At 46.1% G+C, this 11,980-nt stretch overlaps 1 protein-coding gene across 2 annotated transcripts; it reads left to right on the top strand.

The window, feature by feature from the left end:
• Positions 1-2,247: 2,247 nt before the first annotated feature.
• Positions 2,248-10,385, top strand: SNRPB (small nuclear ribonucleoprotein polypeptides B and B1). Of its 2 annotated transcripts, XM_087445500.1 has the most exons (7): positions 2,248-2,266; positions 4,216-4,367; positions 6,490-6,601; positions 8,078-8,230; positions 8,765-8,903; positions 9,233-9,358; positions 10,233-10,385. In XM_087445500.1, exons 2-7 carry the CDS (start codon positions 4,237-4,239, stop codon positions 10,268-10,270), a joined length of 699 nt encoding a protein of 232 aa, XP_087301626.1. In that variant the 5' UTR covers positions 2,248-2,266; positions 4,216-4,236; the 3' UTR covers positions 10,271-10,385. The 2 variants fall into 2 exon arrangements, with proteins under 2 accessions (XP_087301626.1, XP_004433894.2); XM_004433837.3 differs by lacking the exon at positions 2,248-2,266 and having other exon boundaries at positions 10,086-10,385.
• Positions 10,386-11,980: the final 1,595 nt, after the last annotated feature.

The following is an 11,980-nucleotide window of genomic DNA, read 5'->3' as shown; positions in this document are numbered from 1 at the left end:
AGCCAGTCTTCCTCAGCAAAAAGAGGAGGATTAGCACGGATGTTAGCTCAGGGCTGATCTTCCTCAAAAAAAAAAAAAATGCATGCATGAATGATATGTTAGGAGGCAGGGTAACTTGAAGGCAAAGGAACAGCTGAGGAGCCAGATGGAACTATATTCCCCTTCTGACTCTGCCACCTTGGGCAAGATAATTCATCTCTGAGCCTCCATCTCTTCATCTACAGGTTGACAGAAACAGGATGACAGAACATACATCTTAGGGATGGTGTGAGCCTTACAAAGCCCTGAGGTGGAAGCACTCCTTGCTGGGTTTGAGGAACAAGGAGACTAGTGTGGCTGGAGGACGGTGAATGAGGGGAACATTGAGGGAGATGAGGTTGGAGGGAGATGCAGGGCTAGATTTTATTCTGTGTGCTGGGAAGTTACTGGGAGGTGGGGAGCAGGGCAATGACATCATTTGGTATAATTCCGGTACTTTATATAAGGGCCCTCTGGCTGCTGTGAGAGTAAGAGAGGGAGCAAAGAGACCAGTTAGGGGCTCGTTAAATGATCCAAGGTAGAGATGATGGTGGCTAGGACTAGCGTGGTAGCAGTGGAGCAGGTGACAACAGTCAGATTCAAGACATCTTGAAGGTGAGATCCATAGCCTGATGGATTATGAGATGGGAGAGAAAGAGAGAAATCAAGGATGCTTCCAAGTTTGTCCTTTTGCTTTTTTTTTTTAATTTTATTTATTTATTTTTCCCCCAAAGCCCCAGTAGATAGTTGTATGTCATATTTGCACATCCTTCTAGTTGCTGTATGTGGGACGCTGGCTCAGCATGGCTGGAGAAGCGCCGCGTTTGTGCCCGGGCGCGCCAGCAGTGGAGCGCCCGCACTTAGCCGCTAAGCCACGGGCCGGCCCTGCTTTCTGTTTCTTAGCTCGAGAAATGTCTGAGGTGGGGAACACTGTCAAGAAGAGTGAATAGAATCAAGAATTCAGTTTTCAACATGTTAAATTTAGTATACCTGTCGGACATCCATGCCAAGCATGCGGCCGGATAGAAAAGGCCAAGAGTTAAAGGACGAGACCAGGGTTAGAGGAATAAATTTCAAATTCCTGAGCATTTCGGTAGTATTCAAAAGTCATGGGACTGGATGGGATGGATTGATTGATTGACTCATTCATTCATTCAAATATTTATTGAGCCTTTGTTTTGTGCTAAGCAGTGTTCCAGGCACTACAGCAATGAACCATACACAAAGGAAAATCCATAGTCTGGGAACTTCCATTCTAATGGGGAGGGATTATAAAGTAATTAGCAAAAATATATAGTATGTTAGCGATCGACGTTAAGGAGAAAAAGCAGGGATTGGTGGAAAGGCTGCAGTTTTAAACAGGATGGCCAGGGAGTCGTCAGTGGGAAAATGTCGTTTGAGCTTAAGTTCTGAAGGTGAGGGCATGAGCCACACACAAACCCGGACGACTAGCATTCCAGGCAGAGGCAACAAGGTGCTGAGGCGGGAGCACGTCCAGCAAGTTCACGGAAAAGCAGGGATAGTGGCTGGAGGAGACAGCCAGGGGAGAGTGGGAGATGAGGACCGGGAGGTAACGGGCCGGGGCGCGGGGGATGAGGGGGACGCGGAGCAGCTCGTGCACGGACTGAAACTAGGAAGGTGTCCGAGCCTCTCGGAGAGGTCAGTTCGATGTTAGCTCCGCCCCACTCTGAGCCTAAGCTCCACGTCTTGGCCGGAACTCAAGAGCCGGGCGCCGGGACCGGAAGTAGCTTTCTACCCGACCGTATTTTACGGGCGGCCGCATTTCCGGTAGCGGCGGCGGGAAGCGGCCTAGTGGCGGGCGCCTAGGCCTCTGCGGAGGCGAATCCGGCGGGAATCGGAGCCATCAGAACCGTCACCATGGTAAGGAGGCGCAGGCCGGCGGCGCGGGAGCTTCTGAGTCTGTCGTGGAGTGGGCACCGCGACTGATGGGGGAGGAGGCCTTGGGTTGCCCGCTCATGGCGGTGAAGGCCCGGGCCGCGGCCGCTCGGTCCCAGCTGGGAAGAGCCGGACTTCGGCGGTTCGGCGCGGTGGGGGAGGTGAAGGCCGGAACTGGGGGTCCGAGGCCGGGGTCGCTGGCTGGGTGCGAGGATACAACCGCGGCTCTCCTCGCCGCTGCAGCCGCTCTGCTTGGAACGCCGTAGGCACTAAGTAAACTTTGGCGGAGTGGATGTGTTTCTGGGTTTCGGAGCAGGCGCTAGAGCGCGCGCGGGAGGACTGGGCGAGCCCGGTGAGAGGCTGAGGCTTGTGACGGGGCCGAGGGCCGGAGAGGGAGTCGCGGAAGGAGGTGGAAGGGCTTGTGGCCGACACTCGAGGGTCTTGGGTCTAGTAGATGGGGAGGGGAACGGGAGCGTGAATGAGACTGTCTGGAGGAAGAGTACCGCTCGTTTGTTCACACATGTGTTTGAGCGTGTCTGACTTCAGGCGCTGGGGCTGCACAATGGAATGTTTCCTTCCTTCACCGAGTTCACTTTCTGGTTGGGGACAGATGATATAATTCCGAGTGGTAATTCAGCATTAAGTCCAAGTAACGGCGGGGGGCGGGGTAAGAATGCTTTCTGGAGTAGTTGATTCCTGAGCAGAATCATAAAAGATTGTCAGGCGTCTTCCGGTGTAAATGGGAGGGAATAATACAGATCCGCAGCACTGCAAGGGCAAAGCATGAGGGTAGCGCTGTTGAAAGTTCCTGGAGGGGGAGAGGGAGGAAGAGGTGGAAGATGAGGTGGGTGGAGTGGGCAGGAGCCTGGTTACTAAAGGCTTTACATGCTATTTACGCCTCTTGCTGGTAAGGCATGCCGTTGAAGAGTTTCACCAGCAAAATGACATGAACTAAGTTGTGTTCGGAAAGATCTGTTCTGTGGGTGTTACGTATTGGGTAAGCTGGAAGCAGGGAAACTTGGTAGGATATTGTTGGGGAATTGGTTAGAAGAGTAGGCACTGGATTCAGGCTGACTAGCTTCCAACACAGCTTCCTGGCTGTGAGACAGAGCAAGCTACTTAACCTCTCCCAGCCTCAGTGGCCTCATCTGTAAAATAGGAATAATAATGGATCTGATTTTGAGGACTAAATGAGATGTACAGTGCTTATCACAGTGCCTGACACACAGTAAGCACCCAGTAAGAGTGAGCTATCACAAGGCAGATGGGCCAATAAGTGTTGCCATAAAGGTTCAGATCTGTGTGGTTAGAAGCTGTGATTGCAAGCTGGTTAAAGTGGTCATCTAAGGGAGACTGAGCCACATAACCTGGGTCTCCAGGGTGGCAGGAGTCAAGGTTCTGATCGAGACATTTGTGGGTCCAAAAAACCTGTTCTTGTCCAAGCTTGCAGAGATGAACAACAAACACAGTGCCTGGTACGGGGAAGGCACTTGGATGGCCCACACCAGTCCGATAGGAGGCTGACACAGGGATCAAATGCCGGGTCTTTTGTTTCTAGAGAAAACTATAACTGCCCAGGGCACTTGACAATTTGCATTGTGATGTCTCTGTAGTCTCTCTACTTTAGCAAAGCTACTTGGAAGCCAGGCTATAAAGCAGAAAAGGTGGGTTAGTTAAGAACCATGACAAGTAACATATTCTTAAAAACCATTGTGTGTTCAAACTGATCAGTTAGCACCCTGGCCAACAAAAGGTTTTCCTCTCCCAAAGGTAGTCTTGAAGGCATACGGCATACTAACAAATTCTTAATTTGGGGATTTCATTCTCACTTCCAAGTTGATCAGCTCCTTTCTGATAACAACTTCTCATTGACTGGATTTTTAGTGCCGGTCCCATTCTAGCTCTTTTACTCATTCTTTGTAACGGGGTGTGGGTGTTCCACAGCACTGGAGTCACACCTGTAGCCTGCACAGTGGCAGATGGCTGTCTCTGGTATGGGTGGATTTGATTAGTTTGGAGACACCCTGCCCTCTCACCCCTGAAACTGTCACACATAGACAAAGGCAATTGTGATATGAGCAAGATGATTTTAAGGGAAGGGGGAATAACAGAGGTCAGGGCTGAAAACAAGGTGACATGGGAGAATTCTCTGGGAAAGGGCCCTGGCTGGAAGACAGAGCTGAGAATCTACTGAGAAAGACAGATGTAGAAAGGAAGTTCAAGGGGAAAGTTTTTAGGAAGGACCAGGGGTGTGTGGGTCCAAAAGAGCTGAGTCTCATTCCTGTTGATTTCTCCTTGCAGACCGTGGGCAAGAGCAGCAAGATGCTGCAGCACATCGACTACAGGATGAGGTGCATCCTGCAAGATGGCCGCATCTTCATTGGCACCTTCAAGGCTTTTGACAAGCATATGAATTTGATCCTCTGTGACTGTGATGAGTTCAGGAAGATCAAGTGAGGAGTGGGCTATGGGGGGAGGGATATGGGTGGGAGGGAGTGGATTGGGTGGGTGGATCAAGTGACAGGTGGTGATGTAGCTAGCTGGTTCCTCGGTTTGCTCTCCTGTTTTAGAGGGCAGATTTAAATGGGGCATTGGCCACTAAGAAATCTCCTTTCTTAGCTCAGCAAATGTTCCTGTCTAGTCCTATTAGAGTACAAGTTGTCAGGAGGGCTGCTAGGCTTTTTGTTTCTCTGATTTTGCGTGCCCCTGGGTACTGGGGTAAAGGGCTCTCATGTTCTCCCCACAGGTGTGTAAGGGGGGAGAGCTTGATTTTCTGGCCTCATTGCCTATTTGTAAAGCTGTAGCCTAAAGGGCTCTCCCAATGCAGCCTGGTCTGAAACTGCTTTAAGAAGCCTCTGACCCTCTTCAGGGTAAGTGCTCAGCTCCCCTTGTGGGTTTGGGGCCAGTGATTTTTGTTGGCATTCATAGAAACAGTTGGAGATATTTTCTACTTTGCTACAATTCCATAAGTTATTGGATAACTCCCTTAGGACTCAGAGATCTTTCTAGCCTATTAAAAGATGTGGTCTAGCTTTTTATCCTATTTTCCATTCAAGGCATCTTGAGGCCCAAAGAGGTTATATGACTTCCGTGATCATCCAGCTCTCTTTTGCTACATGCAGTGTCCATATTATGTTGTCAGTGGCTGTGAATTCCCTTTGAGGCTGTTGTTTTCTTTGTCGCACGAGGTGAAGAAGTACAGGACAGAAGATGCGGTAGGGATGGCTGAGGGCCAGGCATGTGTTAGAGAGGGACCGACAGATCAGTGTAGAACTATTCCAAGTGGTTCTCTTCTGTTTTTTTTTTTTTTTAAATGAAACTAACTATTCTGCCAATAAAAAATATTTATTAGACAAGTTTTTTTTTTTTTTTTTTTTTTTGGTGAGGAAGATCAGCCCTGAGCTAACATCCATGCCAATTCTCTTTTTGCTGAGGAAGACTGGCCCTGAGCTAACATTTATTGGCAATGCTCCTCCTTTTTTTTCCCCAAAGCCCCAGTAGATAGTTGTATGTCATAGTTGCACATCCTTCTAGTTGCTGTATGTGGGACGCGGCCTCAGCATGGCCGGAGAAGCGGTGCGTCAGTGCGCGCCCGGGATCCGAACCCGGGCTGCCAGTAGCGGAGCGCGCGCGCTTAACCACTAAGCCACGGCGTCGGCCCCTAGACAGATTTTTAAAAAATGCGTAAAAGTATATGGAGAAAAAATTAAAATACCCAGAAGGTTTTTTTTTTTTTTAATTGTGAAAGGGCAATACATGCTTTTATTAAAAAATAAGAAAATACAGATAAGCCAAAAAAGGAAAAAATGTCCACCCATAGAAAACTACTGTGGATTTAATATAAAATATCGTTAAAATGAAACCTTTAAGTTATTTTTTAAAATCAGGTACTTTGTCTTTCCTTTATTTTTAAGGTATTAGCTTTGGCTTTTTCTTCCCTTCCCCTATTGTGTTGTGGTTATTTTGTCCGGTTTACATTGCTATTTTGTTCATCCCTTTCTGGTTGTTGCTGTTTGGAGGTTTCTGTTTTTGTGCTTTGAGGACAGAGGTGTAATTTCAGCGTAGTTAACTCTTTTTCCTTTATGGCTTCTATTTCTGATGTGAGGTGAGGGATGGAATTCTAGGCGTGTGGGGTTGAATGGAATTCTAGACGGATACTGCGTGTAAGTGAGGTGAGTGGGATTCAATTGACTTGAGGAATTGTTTAGCTGCCTCCTGACACTGGCGAGGCCTTAAGCTGAGGGGAGGGAACAGGGTAATGGCAAAGGAGAGTTAACTGAGGAAGGGCTTTCACGATGGCTACGGAATAACATTTGAGCCAGGGCTGGGCTTTCTTGACTCTTGTCCCATCTCTTGGTCTGTGTGTCCTCTTGGCATGGGAGACAACCGCCTAAGGGGTTACAAATTCAACCTGTGAAGACTTTCCAGAGGGGCTGTCTTAGGGAAAGTTTATGTACCATTTGTCAGGAGATACAGTGTAAAATAAATCTTGGAGGGCCCCTAGGCAGGTGAACATGAACTTTACCCTTTTTCTAATGCTTACTTTTTTGTTTCTTCTCCTAAACCTGTTTTTAGGCCAAAGAACTCAAAACAAGCAGAAAGAGAAGAGAAGCGAGTCCTCGGTCTGGTCCTACTTCGAGGGGAGAACCTGGTTTCAATGACAGTAGAGGGACCTCCTCCCAAAGATGTAAGTCAGAGCAGAATGCCTGTGCAAGGCCAGGAAACCTTGTGGAAGAGAGGCCCTGCCAAGAGCCAGGCCCCGTGTTAGGGTCCCTGCGTTTCATTACAGTACTCACAGGCATCCTCTGATTTTTGTCCCCCTTTTACAGATGATAAACAGAATCTGAAAGAGGTTATCTTGCAAGTAAGAAGTGGAGACACAAAACTAGAATTTGAAGGTTTCTAACTTTAAAGCCCTCCCCTTTTCCTTAGTTGATATACATAGTGAGTCAGGAGAAGAGGTACCTAAGGCCATCTGGGTCAGTTCTTATATGATGACAGTCTAGCTGGACCTTAAAAAGTTGTAACTCCAAACAATAGAATATATATTTTATATAGTTATAGAATAATAGTTAACAGTTCTTGAGCATCTGCTGTGTGCCAAGCACTTGAGTATTTTATTTAATCCTTGTAACAGTCTTTTGAGATAAATTATTCCCACTTCATAAATAAAACAAACTGGGGTTTAGTAACTTGGCCAAGGTGTCACAGCTGGGACGTGGTGAAATGGCATTTGATCCCAGGCAGTCCTGCCATAAACACCGGCCTGCATTTAGAAATAGGAGAGTCTGTAGAGAACCGAACCAAATTTGTTTTCCCTTTTTCATTTTAAGACATTGTTCATCGAAGGAATAATCCTCTTACCTTGTTTTTATTTTAATCCACATATATATCTCTTATCTGGTACTTAACACATAGTATACTTGTAATATTTTGTTCTGCTTTTTCACTTAACGTTGTAAACATTTTTCCACTTGCTGTATACTTTTTGAAAGTCGTGTTAATGACTTAAAGATATTCTCAGGTGAGTACAAAGTAGTTTATCCTACTCATTTCCCTTTTTTTGGACTCTTACATTGCAGTTTTTTCCACTTATAAATGTCTGCAAGGGATGTTACCATATGTTTTGGGCCAAAGCATGTGTACATATTCATAACTCTTAGTATCTATTTCCAGTAGAATTTGTTATCTGATGTAACCTGTTTTAAACCTTCATGACCACAATCAATTTTGTCATAACTCCATCATTTGCAGATGGGGAAACAGTCCCAAAATCGTGGGATTACTTGCCCACTGTCACCCACCAGGTGAGAATCAGCTGGGACTGGACCTCATGTCTGATGCCAGGTCAAGTGCTCTTGTCTACCATACCCTTCTGAATGGAGCCCTGGCCCTTTGTTGGTTTAATTTTCACAGGAGTGCATATAGGTTGCGTTGTGGCATGTTTCTCTAGACTTACTCTTCTAGCCTGCTGCAGAGGTGACACCTAGGCACTTAATCTTGGATGACAGAGGAATAGTGTTAACACATAGGAGTGGGTAGTGTTTTTATAAGCTGTTTTGATGCACTATAAATCTGAAGGGCTCTCTTGGCAATGGTATTCCAAAGTGTACTTCTGATCCTCTAGGCCACAAGCATTTTAGCATGTTTGTTTGTTTTTCAGACTGGCATTGCCCGAGTGCCACTTGCTGGAGCTGCTGGGGGCCCAGGGATCGGCAGAGCTGCTGGCAGAGGAATCCCAGCTGGTGTTCCCATGCCGCAGGCTCCTGCAGGACTTGCTGGGCCAGTCCGTGGGGTTGGCGGGCCATCCCAACAGGTAAGGAGTTGGAGAAAGGCACCAACTTCTGGTGGTTAAAATAAAGGACAGAGTGAGGGTCCACAGTTTGGAAAGAGTCCAGAATGACCAACTTATGACTGTCAGGCTATTGGTTTTTCACTGTGCTTTGTATGTGGTCCCAGAATCAAGCAAAAAGGAAAACTTCCCATTGTAAATTATGTTGATGGTATTAAAGAGATGCATAAAAGGTATTTTAGCCAACTGTATTGGAGTGAAATGTTTCCATGACAACATTTGAAATATATTCTCTTACAACCTGTTATCAGTCATATTTGAAAATGCAGGTGCCTTCTCTAATTTGAATTGGGCATCCTTAACTCAGGCCTGGAAGATGGGACTTGGGCATTCAAGCTTGATCTTCTCTGGCAGATGGTTTTAGACAAGAAGTCTGATGCCATGAGTTATAGCTTAGGGGATTTGGCATCTGCTGTTTCTTAACCAAGTTGGGGAGGAGAGTGGGATGCTGCATTGCACTGTACTATTCTGTCTGACTCCTTTCCTGTGTCCTCTTAGGTGATGACGCCTCAAGGAAGAGGCACTGTTGCAGCCGCTGCAGCTGCTGCCACAGCCAGTATTGCAGGGGCCCCAACCCAGTATCCACCTGGCCGTGGGGGTCCTCCCCCACCTATGGGCCGAGGGGCACCCCCTCCAGGTGAGAAACCCATAGGGAGACCATTGCTAATTGATAGAAGAGGCCTGAGCTGGATTCATGATGAGACGTAACCTTGACTGAAACCGATGACGAGTTTGTGTAATTAAGCAGGATTACTCTGAGATCCAGCCTGGCTGACTGACCATGGAACTGACTGGACAAGAGCCATTGGGACCCCCACCTCTTTGGCTCAAGTCCCAGTTTTCCAGGAGGGACTGGGGGGTGGAATGGTCCATCCGTCTGAGAACTTGGTGGACAGCTTTGTATGTTTCCTGCTCCCTTTTTAAGATAGACACTTGAGCCAAATTCTTGGGACTTTTTTCTTGCAGGCATGATGGGCCCACCTCCTGGTATGAGGCCTCCTATGGGTCCCCCCATGGGGATCCCCCCGGGACGAGGAACTCCAATGGGCATGCCCCCTCCGGGGATGCGGCCCCCTCCCCCCGGGATGAGAGGTAAGTGCCTGCAGCAGTGACTGACTTCCTTAGAGCCATGTTAGCATGGAGGGAAATGGAGGGAAGATTGGATTTTGACCATGTCCTCTGGGCTTTTAGGCCTTAAGCCTATGGAAGTAAACTATTAGAGGACAGATTTGTCCAGAAAGGAGAGAGGGAACAAGAATTTCTTAACTTGACTTCACTTCCCTCTTAGAGCAGTTAGAGTAGCCCTGTACCTAGGGTTCTCTCAATGTCCAAGGCAGTGCAGGCAGTATCAGGGCGCTATGAAGTAATGCATTCTGAGAGTCCCCAGCAGAGGTCATGGAATTGTCTCAGGCCCTTTGATTTGATATTGTCTGGTGATTAAGAGGGGGCTCTGGGCTTTGCTATACTATTTATTATGTATATCTGTTTAACTCCAGTTTGAGAAATGCTGACATAGATTAGCCCTTTTTTTTATAGTTAAGGAAACAGGCCCAGAGAGAGCTCAGTGTCCTGACTCCCAGACCAGTGTTCTTTCTGCCAAGCCATAGTGGGTGACCCCGGTGTCTCTAGTTCAGGTTTTCTGTTTATGGGTTTTATAAGCATGGGAACCCAGTCAGCCCCCAGAGAAGTCCCCAGTTAGCGCATATGCCACGTACATCCCTATAATCAGTTGATAACTGCAGGGTGTGGGAGGCTGGGGCGGGGCTGGGGATTTGAGTTGCAGATCAGGCACTGACTAAACTTCTTACTCTTACTTCAGGCCTTCTTTGACCCTTGGCCACAGAGTTATGGAAGTAGCTCCACAGAGGCGTGGGCCCGATTCCTCAGGGCCACATTACCACAGACCTGTTTGTTTGTTATGCCGTTGTTCGCGGAGTCTCACGGGATTGTCTGGTTTCCCTTACAGGGCCCCCTCCCCCGGGAATGCGCCCACCAAGGCCCTAGACTCATCTTGGCCCTCCTCCGCTCCCTGCCTGTTTCCCGTAAGGCTGTACATAGTCCTTTTATTTCCTTGTGGCCTGTGAAACTAGTTTATAATAAACTCTTTAAGAGAATATTATAAAGGTACCTGGTGTGTCTGTTTATTTTTAGAAAAATCTTTGATAAATTGGGTGCTTAATAGAGTCGAGAAGAGTTGCCTTGAAAGAATTAGCCCTAATCTTAGCTGCTGCCCTTATATTTTAACTACACATTTGCAGAGATGCCCATCACATACCAAGAGAATTAGAAAATTGAACTATAATGGGACATTTTCACCTATCAAACTGGCAAAGATCAGTTTGCTGAAATAAACACTGTTGGTGAGCTTGTGAATTGGTATATCCTCTTTGGAAAGCACTCATCTAGATAGCTTCTTGAGCAGAACTTTAGATTATCATTTTTGTACAATAAAATATGAAGCAAATAGTAAAAATGAGAACCAGTTCCATTGGGAGAGGAACAATTTTGGTGTAACTTTCTCCCAGGGTAACACATACATATACCCTAGTCCATTTTTAAGTTGTGGGATTGCCATTAGTTTTTCCACCCGGAGTCTACGTTCTGTCACTGAGCAGTACTCTAGCACTTGGTATATCAAGTTTGAAGGGTGCAGAAATGAGAAGTGGATGCTATTCTTAAGTGACTATCTAGGGGGAAGACAATTCTAAATGCAAAGGAGGCTTTAATGAAAAAAGACTAGTGGTGTACTATGGGAGTGTTATGAGCTTCTCCAGGAATGTAAAGGTGATTCAACATAAGAGCAATGGAATATATCACATTAATAGAACAGAAGAGAAAAGCCACAGGATCATCCCAATAGATGCAGAAAAAGCATTTGACAAAATTCCAACACCCTTTCATGATAGAAATATTAAGCAAATTAGGAATAGAAGGGAATTTTCTAAACATGGTAGAGGGATTTATGACAAGTCCACAGCTAACACTCAATAGTGAAAGGCTAAAAACTGTCCATAGGAACAAGACAAGGGTGTCCACTGTAACCGCTGCTATGCAACATTGTACTGGAAGTTCTACCCAGAGCAGTTAGGCAAGAAGAAGAAAGAAAAGGTATCCAAATTAGAAAGGAAGAATTTCACAAATATGATCCTATGTATAGAAAATCCCAAAGAATCCATAAGATAGCTGCTAGAGCTGATGAATGAATTCAGCAACGTTGCAGGGTAGATCACACAAAAATCAATTGTATTTCTATACACCAACAACAAACAAAAGGAAATTTAAAAAACTCCATTTACAATAGCATCCAAAAGAATAAAATACCTAGGAATCAGTTTAAGGAGGTGAAAGATTTCAACACTGGAAATTACAAACAGCCTGAATGAAGACCTGAATAAATGGAAAGACATCTCATGTTCACGGTTCTGAAGATGACTGTTGTTAAGATGATAATACTCCCCAAAGTGATCTATAGAATCCATGCAATCCCTATCAAAATTCCAATGGCTTTTTTTTTTTTTGCAGAAATGGAGAAGCTGACCCTTAAATTCACATGAAGCTGCAAGGGGCACCGAATAGCACAAACAACCTTGAAACAGAAGAACACAGGTGGATGTCTCACACTTTCTGATTTCAAAACTTACAAAGCTTCAGTCACCAAAACTGTCAGAGATCAATGGAATAAAATTGAGAATCCAGAAGTAAACCCTTGCATAT

This window comes from Ceratotherium simum, chromosome 21, assembly GCF_057802395.1.
Source record: "Ceratotherium simum simum isolate JZ-2026a chromosome 21, ASM5780239v1, whole genome shotgun sequence".
NCBI classification, from domain to species: domain Eukaryota; kingdom Metazoa; phylum Chordata; class Mammalia; order Perissodactyla; family Rhinocerotidae; genus Ceratotherium; species Ceratotherium simum.
Note: the sequence above shows the minus strand (reverse complement) of the source record. Positions and strands in the feature narration are given on the sequence as shown.